This window comes from Thamnophis elegans, chromosome 3, assembly GCF_009769535.1.
Source record: "Thamnophis elegans isolate rThaEle1 chromosome 3, rThaEle1.pri, whole genome shotgun sequence".
NCBI lineage: Eukaryota > Metazoa > Chordata > Lepidosauria > Squamata > Colubridae > Thamnophis > Thamnophis elegans.
The window spans coordinates 80,214,679-80,234,535 of record NC_045543.1 but is presented as its reverse complement, the minus strand read 5'-3'; the positions used below and the strand labels follow the sequence as shown (position 1 = coordinate 80,234,535).

General features: G+C 42.1%; 1 protein-coding gene across 1 annotated transcript; it reads right to left on the bottom strand.

Annotated features, from left to right (window-relative positions):
- Positions 1-8,103: 8,103 nt before the first annotated feature.
- Positions 8,104-9,111, bottom strand: FOXB2 (forkhead box B2). Its single transcript, XM_032213842.1, has one exon. It carries the CDS (start codon positions 9,109-9,111, stop codon positions 8,104-8,106), a length of 1,008 nt encoding a protein of 335 aa, XP_032069733.1.
- Positions 9,112-19,857: the final 10,746 nt, after the last annotated feature.

Here is a 19,857-nt window from a genome sequence, read left to right as displayed (position 1 = left end):
ACGCAGCCGCGCGAGTGATCGCGGGTGCACCTCGATTCACCCGCATAACACCTATCCTCCGCGAGCTGCGCTGGCTACCTGTCGATCTCCGGATGCGCTTCAAGGTGCTATTAATCACCTATAAAGCCCTACATGGCAGTGGATCGGGATACTTGAGAGACCGCCTTCTGCCAATTACTTCCCTCCGACCTATAAGATCACATAGATTAGGCCTCCTCCGCATTCCATCGGCCAGCCAGTGTCGGCTGGCAACTACAAGGAGGAGGGCCTTCTCAGCAGTAGTCCCGACCCTTTGGAACGATCTCCCCGTGGAGATTCGTACCCTCTCCACCGTCCAAGCCTTCCGCACAGCCTTGAAGAACTGGCTCGCCCGTCAGGCCTGGGGATAAGGATTATTACCCCGCCCGAATGATGAATGTATGGTGCTTATTATTTTATTATATGTTGTTATCTCAATGTTGTATCCCCCCCTCCCTGGTTTTTGTGTGAGCCGCCCTGAGTCCCCTCAGGGAAAAGGGCGGCCTACAAATACTAATAAAACCTAAAACCTAAACCTAACAAAACCTTAAAGCTCTTCGTAGCAATGGTAGTAGCAAAGTTAAGCAATTAACTCTGTACTTAGAATTAGGGTAGGGAGTGCGTTTGAAACAAGATATTTTAAAGAACACCGATAGATCTACAGACCTACCCAGTTCTAAAACCTTCTTGGAAATTAAATAGTGTAAGTTTGGCTTCTAAAACACATTAACTTTTACATTGGAAACTACTGTAACTCTAGTGTGGATCCTAGTTTCAGTCTACAAAACCCCTGTTTTAGTTTTTCAAAATGCAGTTCACAATACAGGTATGGCAATTGAGCCCAAAAATATTAGTTGCTAAGTGAGAAATTTGTTAAGTGAGTTTTGTCCCATTTTACAACTTTTCTTGCCACACTTGTTAAACAAATCACTTCAGTTGGTAAATTAGTAACACGGTTGTTAAGTGAATCTGGTTTCCTCATTGATTTTGCTTACCAGAAGATCACAAAAGGTGATCACATGACCCCAGGACACTGAAACCATCATAAATATGAACAAGTTGTCAAAGCATCCCAATGTAAATCCTATGACCATGGGGATGCTGCAATGGTCATAAGTTCAAAAAATAGTCGTAAGTTGCTTTTTCCAGTGCCATTGAATCTTCAATTGGTCACTACATGAATTGTTGTAAATTGAGGACTACCCGTATCCAGTTTGACAGGCCAGATTCTTTATTCAACTTTCTTTTTGATACATTAAGAAATGTGATTGTCCATCTAAACAGTGCTATTTTCCCCCCCTTTTTTTTAGCTTGCATTATCTTTTGCTATTGTGATTGAAACTTTTCACAAAATGATTTTTTAACAATGAAGATAATACATATATGTTGTCAGACTACTAACAGGAAGGAGAAGGCTAGCCAGTATATTGTCCTGTGGGTCATACTGAAAGGATTTGGTTGTTGGGGACTGAATAGTCAACCTAAGAATATATTTATGAGGGAAGTGATCTCCTAGCTCAGGGATCTCCAAATCTGCCAACATTAAGACTTGTGGACTTCAACTCACAGAATTCCTCAGCCAGCAAAGCTTTCAAGTCCACAAGTCTTAAAGTTGCCAAGTTTGGAGGCCCATGTCCTAGTTGAACACTAACCTGGATGTAATAAACACACTCAGTTCCAGTGCATACTCACAAACAATACTCTCCTTCAATCTCTTTAAGTTTTAGGTTTAGGCTATAGAGCATGGTTGTGCAACCTTTTGGCTTGCCTCATTGAGTGAAGAGGCATTGTCTTGACTTCATATAAAATATATAATATATTTTATAATATAAAATACATTTTCTTTTAAAATACTTTTTATTATTTTGTGAGGCCTCATTACCAGCTATACAGGTCCTCTTGTGGCGAATGGGCCGCAAGTTGGAGACCTCAGCTATAGAACCACACAGAAGTTGCCAGAATTAAGCTGCTGGTAGGAACACCACAAAAGCATGCTTGCGTTTTCAACTTCTGTTCTATCTGTCACATAAAGAACTGATTTGCTCTGAAGATATGGCAAGAAAGTGAACATAATTTATATGATCTGTGTTTCTCAACCTTAGCAACTTTATGAAGCGTGGAGTTCAACTCCCAGAATTCCCCAGCTTGACTTCTATGATTGGAGAATTCTGAGAAATGAAGTCTGCACATCTTAAAGTTGCCAAGGTTGAACACTTAAATTAAAGAGTATTTAGTGAAGTGTGTATTTCAGTACAAATTTCATTCACTGAAGAATTCTATTTGGCTCACCAAAACTTGAAAATAAGAGAGAACAGTGGTCCATTCTGACCCCAAACATTTCTTTCCCAGGAAGTTCCCGCTTTTTCCCCTCTATGGAAAACAGCATAGCACAAGTGTTTTCTCTAGAAGACAAACGGAGTCCTTCGCTTAGAAGGTGGAAGGAGCTCTACCACGCTCATTTTTTTCGCGCATGCGCTAGCAGTATATGTTCGTTTGGTGCCGAAAGACTTCCCAGTACACTGCGGAGAATAGAGCCGCGTAACTTAGGAACTTGAATGTTTTGGGCGTTTTTTTGTTCGCGTGAAACCACCACTAAAGCTCCCTACTGAGATGCCTCGGCAGTTATAGGTAGGCGGGTGCACGTCACTTGCAGCCTGTACATGAGTGTTTCTCTCTCTTTCTCCCCTCTTATTTTACCTCTCCACCCCCCCACCCATTAGGCAACTTGGCGGGCAGAGGTTCGTCTCAGTCCCCAAGCCCGGGGTCCCCCTTGCCTTCCCTGCCCGCTGCCTGACCTGCCGCTGGAAGCCGGCGAGGCAATTCCTGAGGGCAAAGCAGCTCCGCTAATCGGGTTGGCATCAGGCAGCGGCCGTTTCGGGTTTCAGGAGTTGGCCGTGTGTGTGTACAGTACAAATTACCGGCTCTCCAAACACTGGCTGCTGCCAGGGAGGCTGGCTGCCAAACTGCGCCCCGGGATTCCCCCAATTGGCAGCGGATCCGCTCCTTCCCGGCCGGCCCTGTGCGCGGACCCATCTTCCCAGCACTGACCAAAAGAGGCCATTCTCAAGCCCGATCGCCCACCCACCAAGAACCCCTCTGCCCCTGGCAGAGCCGGGAGGGGAATTGTTCGCGCCCGGAGCCGCAGGGCTGTCAAAGACAAGGGCTCCCTCCACCCCCACTTCTGGGCGGCTCCCTGGGCGCTGCTGCCGCAGGTTGCCAAGCAGGCACCAGATTTCTGGTGGTGCCGCTGTGGCTGCAGCCGAGTCGGATGGCGCATCCCCGCCGCTAGTCCAACTGTCAGCGCTTGGCTCCTCTCTGGTCTTCTGAGACACGGAGGGATTCCCGGGAGACAACTGGGGCTCAGCTCGGCGGGATCGGGGCGCCCAGGCGAGGCAGGAGGACTCTTTCTTTGAGAAGGAGAGATCCTCCCGTTTCTCTCTCTGGAAACTGGATTTTCTCCCAAATGTGTCCCCAGGCGGGATCAGCGATTGTCAACTGGACACAGGTGAAGCATCTGCAGAGCCTGCCAAATATGTGGGATTTGGGCTCAAACAACAAGCTCCCTGTCCCTAGAAAACTCTATTTGAGGGATCATTGATCCTCATGCATATTTAGAGGATGGAGAGAGGTTAATGCCCACCAGCAAAACTTTAACTTTATTCTATCATAAGCAGATAGAAGTTAGTCTTTATAATAGTTTTTTAATGTCCTATGATATGTTATATTGTCCTGCATCGTCAATATAATTGTTCAGGTAATATTTTGTTTGCTCTGTAAAATGAAATTCTCACCCATATAAACGCCGAATCCTTTGTAACAAATACACAAATCAGGTTCGTTTGATAATTTGTCGCCTCTTTTTTTAACTAATAGACTAATAGACTTTTCAAACTAAAGATAAAGTCATTAAATCACTTGCACGGGATGACAGTAAATACGGCGACTTCCAATATTGTCGGTCCCAATTTACAATATACTGAAATCGTTAAAACACCAGTTTACAACAGCAGATCTCAAAACCAGAAACCGCGTATATCTTTGGCATGTTAGTAGAAAGAGAAGTCCACTTCAAGAGCAGACAGTCCCTGCCCAGCTGAAATTCAGCCGACTCGTTGCACTGGGGGTTTACAGACTTTCTCACGAACGCCTTATAAGGCTACTTCGATCCAATTTACTCTTCAGTTTTTAAGGTGTCCCGACCCAAAGTTCAACGCCAGGACTGTCTCTTTTGGGTGGGGCTGCTGGAAGATTTCAAGCTGAGCTAAAGGAAAGCTGAGCTCCCTGTTGTATCCTTATCACCAGTCAGGTTCCTCCTTCAGCGCAGTCCCGGCGCTTTTCACCCGGGGAGACCAGGCGGTAGTGAAGAAGGGTGAACTCACTCTTCCAACCCACTTTTTCTATGACTCCTTCCCAAGCTGTCGCACCTCTATCGATGTTTTTTTTTTCTAATCAACAAATCCATTTCAAGACTATTTTACCGTTTGCCTCTCCTTCCGTTTCATTATACGAAACGGCTCAAAGGCATTTATTGAACCAAGAGTCATCCCATGTTTCGCATTTATTTTGAGTAGGAAAAGTGATGAATCGATTCTGTAATTCCTTAACAAGGGTGGGCAATGTGACTGCCCTACCTATTTGTAAGGGTTTTTTTTGTGAAATCAAGGAGAAATGATGTTCTCTCTAGTAATGGAAATAAAATTTCGTTTCATTAAAATTATAGGACAAAATACGGGTCCCCAGCACTCTCTTAACAAAACTAAGGAACATTTGTACATAGGATGAGATTAAAGTTACTCCGTTCATCTGGAATAAGAACTGAAGCCTGCCTGATATCAGAGCCTGTTGCAGGGGTTCCTGAGTTCATCCCTCTCCCCAAATGATTCATTGCGCTTATATTTTCACGGGTGTAGGTATGCTAGTCTTGTTGTATTCGGGTCTTTTCCCGTGTAAGATTGAGATTGTCTTGACAACGTTTCAGCGAGGTCTCACTCGCCATTTTCAGGCTGGGTTTTGGCCTTAAAGCGTGTTCGGAGTTTTAACACAACAAGACCAGCATATATATATGACATATAGACATATAGACATATAGACATATAGACATATAGATATATATATATATATATATATATATATATATATATATATATATATATATATATATATATATGCGCACACACATATATACATATATACACATATACATATATACATATACATATACATATGCCATTAAAACTCTTCTTTAATTCCAGAAAACAAACTACTAAGGGTATTGATTTCTTTATTATTTGTTCCAAGTAATTTGGTAAGAACCAACCTTGTATTATGTGTGCTCAGATTTTCTGTGGAGAGAAACTTCCTGAAAAAGAAAGTATCAAAGACATTTAAAACCGAGGAAATACTCAAAACATCTCAAAATATTCTAAGCTGAATAAATGAAATTGTGCTGAAATGTTAATTTTAGCTCCAAATTACACTGAATTTAAAATTTGATGTAGTGGTATAATTCTAGTTTTCAAGAGGTTCTGGTGGGTATAGAGACTAATACATCATTTTACTACCAAACTTCATGGTATTGGTCTGATCCTTGAATACAAATTGCATGAGAAATAGAACTCAGATTTTAAGTTACTTAAAAAAAAACAGGTTGTAATTTAGGTATAAAAATATCTGCTGCAGCACAATTTATTTCCATACAAGGTTCGTCATGATTATTGCTGTAGATTAGTGACTGAAAAATAAATGAAGCAAAAGATTATATATATATAGTTACAACTGAGAGATTTATTGATGTTTTATGGATATAAATGGCTAGCTAGACTGAAATGCAAAAGTTCCAAAACTATACGTCAGTCTGCTGGGAATGTTCCTACAATATAGAAAACATGCTATTTATTCTGTAAAGCCTAAGAAACAAACTATGAGCACATCCTTTAAGAGCTCACTTTATCCTTTTAGTGGAGCCTCTCTTGATCTACCCCTTCTTGCATAAACAAAAATACAAAAGCTGATGCAATTTAATCTTAAGAAAATTGAAACACTCTGGTGTTAGCTGACACTTCAGCACGAAATGTATTATGGCTTCAATGGGATTTCCTTGTAGACGCATATAATGAGTTCACAGAAAACCTACAGAGAATGGTGGAGAATTTCTCTCAGAACTATACATTTGCACAAACCAATGCATTTTTAAGTAGGATTTCAGAGGATTTTGTTCTAACCATCACAAATTAACCTCTGACATTTAGTCAAAGGGTTAACATATGTATTAATTGTTCCTCAATTCAAGAGAACATCTTTGGCCTCCAAAAAACACTTTCTTGTGGCATAGTGAAGATTATCAATGCACACAGTTGCATCCTAGCACACACAGGTTAATAAATCACAAGAATTAGAGTTAGAACAGGAAACCAAGAGATCACTTTTAATGAAAACAACCATGTACAATAAAGGTCCAACTACAGCAATTCACAAACCAGTTGAGACTCAAATTCTAACCAAAACCAAAGCTCAAAAGCTGACTCCTGGAAACAGAATATTCTCTTATTTCATTGAAACTTCTTTGTGTAAAGTGCTTATCTGGTAGGTAAGTATGTAAGTAAGTGGGAAAAGGAGAGATCAACGCACACACACTTAAAGCAGAATAGTACTTTTGAAGATAATAAAAATGTTGTGATAAGCATTATTTTTTTCTTAAAAAACAAACAAACAGAAAAATGCAAGTTTTGCACATGTATACAGCAATATAACATTGATGTGTTGACAGGCTGAAACTTATTTCCAAGTAAGGGTCAAAAGGGCAACAAGTTTACACCTTAGCTTCAGGAACTTAAACATCTTTACTGCAGTCTTTACTGTACCATCTGGTGGCAATGTTTCCAATCTGACATGGAATACATGCAAATTTAAACCCCAGATTCTTTTTTAATCTTCACTTATTTCTGTGTTTTAATTGTTTCTTCTTCATTCACAAAATGAAGAAAAATCAAAAGAAACTGAGAGTTAATGAATAACTGAGAAAGACTCTAAATTGTTTTAGTTGTAATATTCCCAATCCATAGCACAAGTTTCATTTTTAATATTCTTTAGGTCCTGGGAAATTCATGTTGCTCTAATGTTCAAAATTATCAAAATTACAGTAACAAAAATATAACAAGAATAAATTTTAATTAAACCTTTAATCTTAATATCAGTCTCCTGAAATCATGGCATTCTGTTGCTGCTTTATTTAGCTTCCTTAATTTTTAAAAGCAATCTACTTTACTTCATTCTTGTTTGACACTGTCACTTTTGATCTAAATTTAATAGTTTGAAATAAGAAGGATTTAATAAGTTAATAAAGAATTCTGTGTGATTTAAAAGCTTGTATACCTTAAATTTGCAAGATCATGGTGGGGGGATCTTTATTTTACAGAACAAGTGGCAAACCCCAATCAATGACAAAATTTTCTGATTTTTATAGCTCATAGCCTACAGTGCTAAAATACTTCATTTGAGATATGTATATGTATATATATATTTACAAATTCACTCCAACTACACCTCACTTTTGCACATGCTAACATGAAAATAAGTGTCATTGAAATCACGAGGCTGACCCAATACTGGTGGAATTCTAATAGGCATTCATGTAACCTTGATTCTTTTCTATTGCAATAGTGGTTAAGGGTAACTTATTTTCAAGAAATTCAGGGAGGCAAAATTTACAACAATTGTATATAAAGTTTCTTTTGGGACTGGAGTTTGAGGTGTCTGTGTGTGTGCATGCGTGCTTGTGTCATTATATAGCAATTTGTGTGTTAACTGAATACAGCTTTAAATATTTCACAAAATTAGTATTATTTATCTGTCTGCTCTTGAAGACTATTTCTGGGTTTATGATGGCTAACATTGAACACAGAAATTCTTACCTGAACCTGGCATTGAACACTTTGATTTTACAATAGACAAAATACATGATAATTGTAATTATGATACAAAATGTTCTTTCCAAAGACATTTAGCAGGCCCAGACCAATCTTTGCCTTGTGCTTATATTTTAGAGGATAGGATTGTGTCAAGAGTCATACTTCTCCATCTTCCATTCTATGAATGTACCAAGGCAGAATGTAAGGAGATTTTGCCATTGGAGGAATTTGGTGGAATCTGTTCAAGAAGGGAAGAGGAGACACTGGGAGATGTTGTCTGACAGAGCTGCTGTGTGACATGGTTGACCGTCAGAGCAGAGATGGCAGTAGATGGTGCAATGGATGGGGTGGGCTTAATTGGCACAGGGATAGCAGGCAGTGTCTGTGTCGATGGGTGGCAGATGGTCTTGACCGGCATCCCGAAAGGTCCGTATTCTCTTGGTGAAAGGGGAATGCCACCCGCTGGCTCGAGCATGCCCACATGGGGCCACACCGAGCTGACCATGGTGCTGATCTGTTGACCTGCCATTGGATAGCCCAGGTGGTGCATTACGGAAGCCAAGGGCAATCCACTGCCCTGGATCACTCCTTTGTAGTCTCGGCCAATGAGGTTCTCGATGGCGAAGGGATGCTTGAAGCCAGGTGCCGGGCTGTAAGGCTGGAACGGAGGCAGCCTTCCTACGGCCGCAGCCACGGCCGCCGCCGAGTCTGGATGTCCTTTGGTTGCCGCTGGAGGCTGCAGGGGAGGCGGTGGCGGTGGCGGCGGGTGATGAGGGTGGAAATAGTGGCTCAGGTGGGGGTGCAGCACCCCCGCTTTGCCTGCAGCTGCTGGCATGTGGGGCTCCGGCCGCGGCACCTTGAAGCGCTTTCTGCGCCTGAGGAAGCTGCCGTTCTCGAACATGTCGCCGCAGTCCGGGTGCAGCGCCCAGAAGCTGCCTTTGCCGGGCTGGTCGGGCCGCCTGGGGATCTTAATGAAGCAGTCGTTGAAGGAGAGGTTGTGGCGGAGCGAGTTTTGCCAGCGCTGGGTGTGCTCGCGGTAGTAAGGGAAGCGCTCCATGATGAACTTGTAGATGTCGCTGAGGGGGAGCATCTTCTCACTCGAGTGCTGGATGGCCATGGCCGTCAAGGAGATGTAAGAATAAGGAGGCTTCTGGTCACTGTACGAGCTCTTGCCCGGCCGAGGCATGGCACATTCCTACCCTTCCTCCGGCTTGTCCCGCCCAGAAGGACCGCGCTCTAGGACCAGAAAGGGCCCCTACACCGCGTCAGGAGAGGAGCAGGAGGATCTGTCGTCGCTTCTCAAGGAGAACCGCTGCCTCTTCGGCACATTCAGCCGGCATTTCTAAGTCGAGAGTCGGAGGACACTTTGTAACTTCTCCTCCTGCCCAGTCCGCGTGCGCAACAACTGGCGGTCCCTTCGCCGCCTCTTTTCCCCTCACGCCGTTTTTCCCGCCAAGCCCGGCGGTCGCCGCTCCTCTTCTCCTGAGCTCGAAACTGAGCCGCTTAATTCCAAGGGCGCCTCCCGCCAAAGGTACGCGAAAGCCTTTCCTTAGCTCCCTTTGCCCCGCCTCGGAGTCAAACCCTCGCCAAGCGCTTCAGCTCAGAAGCGCCACAGAGTCCAGCCGCTCCGCTCCCTCCATCTTCGCCTCGATTTTGACCGAGCACAAGTTCCCCGCGAACCCCAATGACCGCCGGGCTCTCCTTCAGCTTTTCCCCAGTTTTCCTTCCCTCACACTCGTCCCTTTTCTCCGCGAGGAGCCGCACCCAGCGTCGCTTCCGAGTTTCTGGGCCGTTTTCGCGCCGCCCGAAAGCGGCGACCTCAGACGCCTGTCTGTGAGGCGGAGACTTCGGAGTCCGCTTTGAGATTCCCGGGGACTGCAAAAAAGAGGTCCCTCTCGCCGGCTTGAAGTGGGAAAGCAGCAAAGACCCGACCGGTTCTTTTGAAAAAGAAGCGGATGGAGTCGGTGGAAGCCGCGGAAGCCAGAGCAGGCGGTGGCCGGTGCCCTTGGGCTGAAAGACGCGGGAGCGGCCGGCGGGTTGGCTTTGGCGAGGCGGCTGGGCTTGTGGCGCGACGGAGCTTCCCAGCTCAGTTTTGTGCCGGTGCTGGGCTCGAGTCCGAGAGCCCCCCGCCTCGCTCCGCTTCCCTCGCGTCACATGACTGGGCTCGGGGAAGAGACGGAGCTGCAAATGGTCGCCTTTTTCTCCCGCTGCTTCGGCGGACGAGGAGGTGGGAGCCAGGGAAGCCTGCGGCGAAGCGAGGCGAAGCCGGAGGGAGCCTTCCACGCAGGTCTCTCTCCGCTCCTCGCAGGCACTTGAAGGACGGGCAGCTGGCTTTGGCTCCCGGCCTGGGAATTGGATTCCGTTCCGCCCCTAGTTCGCTCCTCCGCCCCGCCTAAAGCCTCGCTCGCCCTCCTCTCTGAAGACGCCCGCGCCTGTCCTCGTTATTGTCGACAGGACAATGTGAGAGAAAAGACCACGCCTCTCAGGGCACGGCGATGCTGGCTGGCTCCGTGGAGGGAATCTTCCAAACTTTGAAAGTTGGTGCCTGCGCTTTCTGCTAGAGATAAGGAAGGTGTTCCAGATGTTGGGACTCTGGAAAGAGTGCAGAGAAGAGCAACAAACATGATTAGGGGTCTGGATGCTAAAACAGACGAAGGACGGCTACAGGAATTGGGTAGGTCTCTATTCTAATGAAAAGAAGGACTAGGGGTGACATGATAGCGCTGTTCTACAAAGACGAGGAGTCAAACTATTCTCCAAAGCACCTAAAGGCGGGACAAGAAGCAATGGATAGAAACTAACCAAGGAGAGAAGCAACCTAGGACTAAGGAGAAATTCCCTAACTGTGAGAGCAATCAACCAATGGAATAGCTTTCCTTCAGAAGTTGTGTGCTCCATCAATGGAGGCTTTCAAAATGAGACTGGACTACCATTTTCTGAAACGGTATATAGGGTCTCTTGCTGGAGCAAAGGTTGGATTAGAAGACCTCCGAGGTCCCTTCCAACTCTATTGTTCTATGTTCTAAGGCTGCCTTAGCTTCAGGTATCCTTGGCCTTGGCCAAATCCATTTCCACGGTTTTTTTTTTGTTTTTTTTTTTGTGGTGAGTGGCAGAGTCCAGTTCACATCCTACTTACCTTTCAACTAAGAGTCAAGTGTTCAATTTGTCTCAAACAAGTAGCACAATCTTGCACCTTTCCTGAACTGAAAAGAGGAAGGCAGCAATTCGGAAGTCACTTTCTGGTACTAGAGATAGAATACAAAGATAGGAAAACGAAAGTTGACATCTCCACGATGGCTGATAGTTTATACTTGCTTTTATGGTCATATAATACAACGAATCTGAAGTGCCTCCAGGTTAGCATAACGGGCCAATAGGGAAAGGCTTAGCCTTCGGGTAAGATCTGTTGAAATCAATTGGACGTCATTGTAAAGCAGCCTTCCTATACTGCGTGCAGTCCAGAGCAATTAAAGCTAGAATTTATCTGCGTAGGGAGGCGGGAAGTGCTTTAAAATAATAGCATTTAGGGCTGATTGGTAAAAATGTGATCTAAGACTACCTGAAATTGATGCAGAGAAACCTTGGAATTGCACCCTATCGTCTCTGAAAGGATATATTACGTTTTTAGGCTTGTGGGCTAAATAGTGTCACTTCCCTTACCCCAACCTAAGCAAAAATTGGAAGGTGCTGCACTAAAATGAAGGTGCTTTTCCCCATTTCTGGGAGGAAAGTATGTTTCTTCCGGGCGGAGAATGCACTTTTGAATAGTATCTTCAGTCACTGAATCAGCACCGAGGAACGGTCAGAGCGAAAAGACACGGAGACGTTTCTTTCAGCGCTTCGCCCTTCGCAGCATAAACAAGAGCGCAAAGGGGCAGGTGTCTTTCTGCAGGCCAGAACTGAGACTTCCCAACGAGGAATTTTTGGTGGTCGGAAAACAACTACCGGATCCGGAGAAGAATGTGAAAATACCTTGAGTGGGAAAGAAAGGTTTGAAATGTCTGCGTAATTGTGTCGCTGTCTCAACCCTGAGCGATGCGCACCATTACCCTTTTTTCGAGCGTATTGGAATCCCCCTGCTGAATCGGTCGTGAAAGGATGGTGCTAAAGTTTACAAGCAAAAGTAACCCAAATTATCAGACAGCAGAGAGGACCTCACAGAACACAACACATTTTAAAGCAAATGAAAATACACACCCACAAAAGAAACCATGAGTGAACAACTTGTTGCATTGTTAAGGGGAGAAAAAACACTGGACAAAAGCATGAATTCAGTTTTGAAATGGCTCGTGTCTCTTCTCCAGCCAGAACGTTCCGTGAACATAAAACTATAGATGTATGTAAAGGATTACCCTCTCCCCAGCCCAGGCTATGTTCAGAGCTAGCTGGGACAAAAAAGGTTTGAACAACAACAACAAAACCTTGGCATCAGTATAGTAAAATACATTTCCGCGTAATTTCTTTTTCTGCTACACTCCCCCATCATTAGGCAACCTGGCGGGCAGAGGTTCGCCTCAGTCCCCAAGCCCGGGTCCCCCTTGCCTCCCCTGCCCGCTGCCTGACCTGCCGCTGGAAGCCGGCGAGACAATTCCAGAGGGCAAAGCAGCTCCGCTAATCGGGTTGGCATCAGGCAGCGGCCGTTTCGGGTTTCAGGAGTTGGCCGTGTGTGTGTACAGTACAATTACCGGCTCTCCAAACACTGGCTGCTGCCAGGGAGGCTGGCTGCCAAACTGCGCCCCGGGATTCCCCCAATTGGCAGCGGATCCGCTCCTTCCCGGCCGGCCCTGTGCGCGGACCCATTTCCCCAGCACTGACCAAAAGAGGCCATTCTCAAGCCCGATCGCCCACCCACCCCCAAGAACCCCCCTGCTCCTGGCAGAGCCGGGAGGGGAATTGTTCGCGCCCGGAGCAGGGCTGTCAAAGACAAGGGCTCCCTCCACCCCCTCCTCTGGGCAGCTCCCTGGGCGCTGCCGCCGCAGGTTGCCAAGCAGGCACCAGATTTCTGGTGGTGCCGCTGTGGTTGCAGCCGAATCGGATGGCGCATCCCCGCCGCCAGCCCAACTGTCAGCGCTCGGCTCTCCTCTGGCCTTCCAAGACTGAGGGATTCCCGGGGGATAACTGGGGTTCAGCTCAGCAGAATCGGGCGCCCAGGCGCGGCAGGAGGACTCTTTCTTGAGAAGGAGAGATCCTCCCGTTTCTCTCTCTGGAAACTCCCAAATATGTCCCCAGGTGGAGTCATTGACACGTGATCTCTGAAAAATATTTACAATATTTGACAAATATTGGGAAGACAGTGGTATGATTAATGATTATGTGTCATCAATTATGTGTAGACTCTTGGAGACCATATAGATTTTCTACAGGAAGATATCCCCCATATTTCGAAAAGGCTTAGTCTTTATATAATGTGTCCAATGTACAATATTTTGTATGTGTTTATTTGGGTCTGGGAGTGATTTGTCCCATGATTTTGACAATCCATGATATTTTCTGGAATATTTTCCTACATCAAAGTTAAAACTGTCAATCTCTTTCTATCCTACTTATTCAAAGTCCAACTTGTGCTTCAACAGAGTTTCATGGGGAAAGCCTGCACAATTGTGATCTTTGTAGGTATATACATATCTTTGCATGTGAATCACTTTTCCAAAGACTTATTGCTTCTCTATTGCTGGTTGGTGCTACCGGTAGTATCTTTGTTGTATTTCTTGGCTGCTTTTTAATGTGAACAGTTGGTCCTAAAGGCATACTGTATATCTTCATTTTTAATTATGTGGTTTATCAACCAATAAAATTGGGGATAAATGGGGTTAATCTCTTTGTACCCAAAACACCACCTAGCAATGGTCATTCACTCACATATTTAATTCTAATCCCATTTCAAAAAAGCAGAGATACTTACTCCCTTCATATTTGAACTTTGCAAAATTATCATAGTTTCAGCATTTATTCTGAGGGCAGCTTTTCTGGTTCTCTTTCCTAATTTTCTACCACCCTCAGAAGAGAAGATATGTATTTTTCAGGTTAGATTTTAGTTCCACCCATCTACCCTTCAAGACTTTAAGTTTGCTTTCATCTTGTCTTTATCTCTGAAGAAATAATGTTGAGCAGAAAGAGTGGTCCAAAGTCCTATAGGATAGTTCCGTTCCTAAGGATGGGCCTGAACCCATCCTTAGGAATGGACCTATCTAATCCTAATTCAGGATCTAAATCATTGCATCACATTGTCTGGTAATGTTGTGGAGCAGCAGAGAAAACTGTGCAAGTGATTAACCTTTTGAATGTTTCAACGTTCAGAAAAATTAATTAAGATTGGGACACAAAACCCAACCTTAAATATGGCTTTAGAAGCCAAATTTATGCTTTAGTCCAGCTTATTATCCAGTTTGCAAGGCCTTCCAAGGCTTAATTGTGATGGGCTTCAAGTATCTTGGGATCCTGTCTGGCAGCAGGGGGTGGCAGAGCCTAAAGCCAAGCTAAAGATGGATTTCCTTGTCTCTCTCCTTAGAGAGATTGCTGCAAGATCCGGTCCAGATGTCTGCCTCTGTTCTCTTTATTTCCAGTAAAAGTTTCAAAATCCAACATTTAATGAGAGTCAGGCTTCCTTATCTGCGAGATCTGATGCTCTGTTTTTGCCTTTTAATATTGCATTACTGCTTTTAACTGTTGATCATTTTTAATATTCCTATTTTATCGTTTCTATTGTATGCTGTCCAGAGTCATGTTCTCTGAGATAGGTGGTTATTTAAATCTGATAAATAAATAATTTTATAACATTATTACAGTTCATATATTTTATCCAAGAGTGATTTAAAAAAAACAACTATACTTGTGGATAGGGAATGGAGGCATCTAGGTGGTAAAACAGACTTTGCCTCTTCCATTGGAAAGATGTCAGAAATTGGTGCTTGGGGGGGGATTGCTTTAAGTCAAAAGGAAACTCAACCCCCCCCCCCACAGCTATAAGGAACAAAGTTTTTCCTTTATCTTGGAAAGAGTAACAACAAAAGATTGTTCATCAGCAGCCAGGTGTCACGGTGCAACTCTTGACAGCAACTGTCTTCCTTTTGAGCCAGCCAGCTCTGGAATACATTACATTAATTAAGTCTTTGGTGATTTAGCCTCCTTAGAGATAGTCCAACAATGTAATTAAGAGCATGGTGGTTATATTAGGTATGAATATTCAAACAGCGTCAATTAATTAGCCAACAGATCTCTCTCACTGTTTCTCAATAGCCCCTTAAGTCCTCTGATACATTTCAAGAGTCATTGTCAGGAAAAGAAGAAAGAATTTAAAATGTTTAACCACCCACCGTCAAGCACCCACACAAGCAGGGCAGAGCAGGCTTTACATGGTGCACAACATTTTGTAATATTGCATATTACTCTCTCTCATCCCCCCCCCCTTACCCCCTGGAGCATGTGTGGAAAGCAATGAAGGTGGGATTGAGTGACCCAGGAAAGCCAAGATCACTTACAATTAAAGACAGGAGCAATTGGAGTGGAAGGCCTTCCTTCCAGGCACCAGGAGGCTAATCCATTCTCCATCCTTTCAGACATGTTAGAAAGATAAATATTAAATCTGCTATCACAAAGGGAGCTGTTAAACAGATACTAAGCTGATATGCATAAAAAATTAATTAGGTAGTTTTCTCAGCTTCAAACTCCTGGACAAATAACTACTTGTAAAGTACACCTTCTGGGCATATTGAACATATGCTGGAATTATCCTTAATTGACTAATTACATAAATTACTCATTAATTTTACAGCACATCAATTATAAAAGATATATCAATTAATTTTGCATAAATTAAGACCCAAGCCCTCCCCAGAACACAAGAGAGAGAGGTTGGAGTAACAGAACATGCAGAGCAGGAGGAGAAAAAACAATGTTTGTGTATTGTAGATGGCAATAATAATTTGTTCTGCTCTGGGCACCAAGATTTTCTTAAAGAACACTTCCTTGGCAATTAAAATAGTCCTAAAGACCACTTACGATGTGATCATGCGTGCACCAAGGCGAAACAGACCATTTAAATCAATTAGAATTGCTCTGATGGAAAATGAGAGCTTGGCAATGACAAAGTACTTAGACATTAGTAATCACAAATGATTAACATCCACATTAAATGGCTGACTGGGTAGTAAAGCTTATTTTCCTAAGTCAGCAGGGTGCCTATAACTAAGTAAGTTATCTCTGTATATTCCAAAATAGACTTTGGCAACGATTTCACACACAATTGGTAAAATTAATTTGACACTCCTCATACCAAACACATGCATATCTGTTTTTCCTTCAATTTCCAATAGTCTTAGGAGCATACTTTTTATTTTATTTTCTCACATTGTGTTACCTTAAAATATAGGCCTGAAAAAGTTTTTTTTTAAAGAAAAAACCAAAGGAACAAATAAAAATAAAGACATGTTCCTTTATTTGTAAGGATAGTAAAGGCAAAGCCATCAGTTTAATCTTTTGGGGGGTCAGTCTAGGTACAATTCTGAATAACATCTTAAATTGTGTTAATCTTTCTTGATTTTTCATTATCAGATTAAATGAGTCTTGATGAAAAAAGTCTTACTTGGTTGATATGATAGATTATTTTGTTTTGCTTCACTAATTATTCCACCTATTTCCCAATATACAGTACATGGTATATTTGTAGTGCAAAAATACCTGGAATAAATGTATATACAAATATCTGATGTATAGTTTTTATATACATTATACATACTGTAGAGTTTCTGCTGTTATATACTTCTAATATTTGAATAGATTTTTTTAAAAATATGCAAAATCTTTGAATTAAAAAAAAGGTTGAGTAACAGTAGATATTGAGCAAAAATGCAATAAAATGCAAATTTAAAAACTGATTTAGCAAAACAAAAAATTATCTCAGAATAACTTTTTAATATTAAATAATTTTAGCAGCTAAAGTTAGATATATACATGTGAACATGCAGTTACACAGTGTATACAATAGCTAAATTTTGATCACAGAGATAAGACAACAATTCAGGCCCACATATTTTTTCTAGCCAACATTATAGCATTAATCCACTGCGCAAATTAAATATCTAGTTCTGGCTATCTAAATATCATGAAACTTGCCCTACATTGTCAAAAGGACTTTGATTAGACTTAGATTTGAGTAAATTTGTCAAGATGGAGACTTTAATATTTATATCAGATTATCACTTATGAAAAATAATATGTCACAATTAGTTACAGATAACATTTTGTATTTGGAAGTCTGATTGGATGTGGATAGGGTTTTTGGAAATCTGAAGCAATTATTTGTATTTTGTCTTATGAACACTGAAGGTGCAGTGGGACAAATTATTTCATCTGAACAATTATTTCTCCATGGAAGAATGAAGACCAAAGTCAGTGGATATCAAAGCTAAGATCAAAGTTTAGTGATAAATTAAAATCAGCATATAGCTAGATTTGAGTGGCATCAATTTCAGTTTATAATTGCTGATCATCTAGCAAGAGGATGATGCAAGACAAAATGTAGCTGAAAAAGCTGAGAGGCAAAATGTTGTGTTTCTTTCAGGTACCGAATATGTTACTGTTAGGAATATAATCTAACGGTTGAGTTGGCACTATATAAATCATGTAACAATGTTGTACCTGTTTCTTTAAATCATACTGTAAAATGTGATTGGTTGCTGTTTTCCTCAATTAGCCATAAGAGGGAGCCAGAATGACTGTTAGGTCTCTGTTAGATGCTGGGCTGATCTGATCTCAGTGTTTTGGAAGCTGGCTGTTAGAAAGTGCCGTGAGCTATTGTAAGTTTTGCAACTGCTAGCAAACTTTGAGTACCGGACTGTTTGTATGATTATGGACTATGTTATTTGGATTATCCCTTAACTGAAAGACATTGATGACTGACTGTCTTATCCGTGTATGACTTGGACTGTTTGATGGACTCTGATACCTCTATTTCCACAAAAGTAAAGCCTATTTAAACTGCAGTGTCTCTGTATGCTGGTTTGTGTGTTCTCGACTCTCACAATGCTTCTCTGAACCCACTCGCTCTCCCAACGAGGAGCTTACCTAACAGGATGATGCAAGGCAAAACATAGCTGAAAAAGCTGAGAGGCAAAATGTTGTGTTTCTTTCAGGTACCGAAAATGTTACCACTATAGTCACCTTTGTTTCTATTCTCATTTTGGTGTGTCCTAGGCAGCAAATGTCCTAAGCCAATTTTTACTAATTTTAAGTCCCTGCTGTTAGTCCTTCTGGAAAATTTAAGTGCCAGTGTAGAAGAGAGGACTTGGATAATCAATTAGCATTCTTATGTTCCTAGTTTAATATCTTCCAGAGAACATTTAAAAATTATATTCTGTATTGTATTGACAAATCAATGTTCTTGAAATTATCCATACTGCAGAAATGGCTGTCCAAAGTGAATTGCAAAACAGTTATTTTAAATCAGCATTTACCCTGAGACCCTGAGACTCAGCTTAATTTTTTATGGAGGGTAAGGATAAGCAAGACTCTCTTATACTCTTATAACAGTTGTCTGTTCATGTGAGTGCCACTTCTTCATCAGGGCCCGACTGAGCCCAATTAATTAGTGGCAAACTCTGTCATTTACTTTCATGAGATATCTATTAAATAAAAGAATGACCCAACACACAGTTTATGTAGTTAGTCAGAAATCACAGTGAAATGTCATTATGTTTCATCAAGGGATTTAACCGAAGTGAAGTGAGTTAAATGCAAAATTAATTAAGTTGTTAATTAGTTAATTAACTGTTATGCTTTTAAGTGATGCCATTAACAAACTGACATAAATTTCAGTTTAATTTCCTAAATGTAGAAAGTGTTTGTGAAGCTATAAAAGCCCGAGGGCTCCATTTACCCCACACAATTTTAAAGCAACTTTCATATTTATATGAAACTATTAGATTGCTTTTTAAAAACAGTCCAAAGTGAACCTTGCTCTATTTTTGGAGTACTGTAATGGTGGTGAATTTTTATATATTGTTTTGTGATTGATCCTCCATCATTCCAACTTTTTAAAGATGCCTCAGGTGGCTCTAGTCATGATGTTATTTATTCAGCTAATGCAATGGTTTGAGCGGTGGACTAGGAGTGGGCACCATCTGGGTTCAAATCCCCACTCAGCCATGAAGCTTACTGAGTAACCTTGGGCCAGTCATTATCTTTCAGCATAGTCTTCCAGGACTGCTGAGAGAATTAAATTGGATGGGTGGAGAACCTTATAAACAACATGGAATGTTATTCTCAGTGTTAATCATACTTCGCATTTTAACACTTTTCTCCCAAAGGATCAGTATTAAATAAGTTATCTAGTTACATCAAATTCAAAAAGGTACCACTGGATTGTCCTACTAACTGGAAATTCATCTAAAATGTATAGACTGTATTTATGTCTTAAATAATCAGCCCTTTCTAAATTTTGGAGCATATGGGTTGCAAGTTTACCTTATTTTACAAAGTTTCTCTCTGGTAATGCTATATTTCTAACTAGGGCATACAAAACCTTTGCCAGACCTATCCTTGAGTACTGCTCACCTGCCTGGAACCCACACTGTATTTAGGACATTAGAGAGGATCCAGAGGTATTTTACAAGAAGAGTATTCAACTCCTTTGCTCACAATAAAATTTCTTATACCACCAGGCCTGAAATTTTAGGCCTGGATAACCTGGATAACGTCTACATTCTGACCTAAGCTTAGTATACAAGATTATCTGCCACAACGTCCTACCTGTTAGCAACTACTTTAACTTAAACCGCAATAACCCAAGGGCTAACAATAGATACAAACTAAATGTAATAATCTCAATAGCAGAAAATACGTTTCAGCAATAGAGTAGTAAATGTCTGGAACACTCTACCTGATCCTATTGTTAGTTCCTCTAAGCCCCACAACTTTTACCTTAAACTGTCTATCG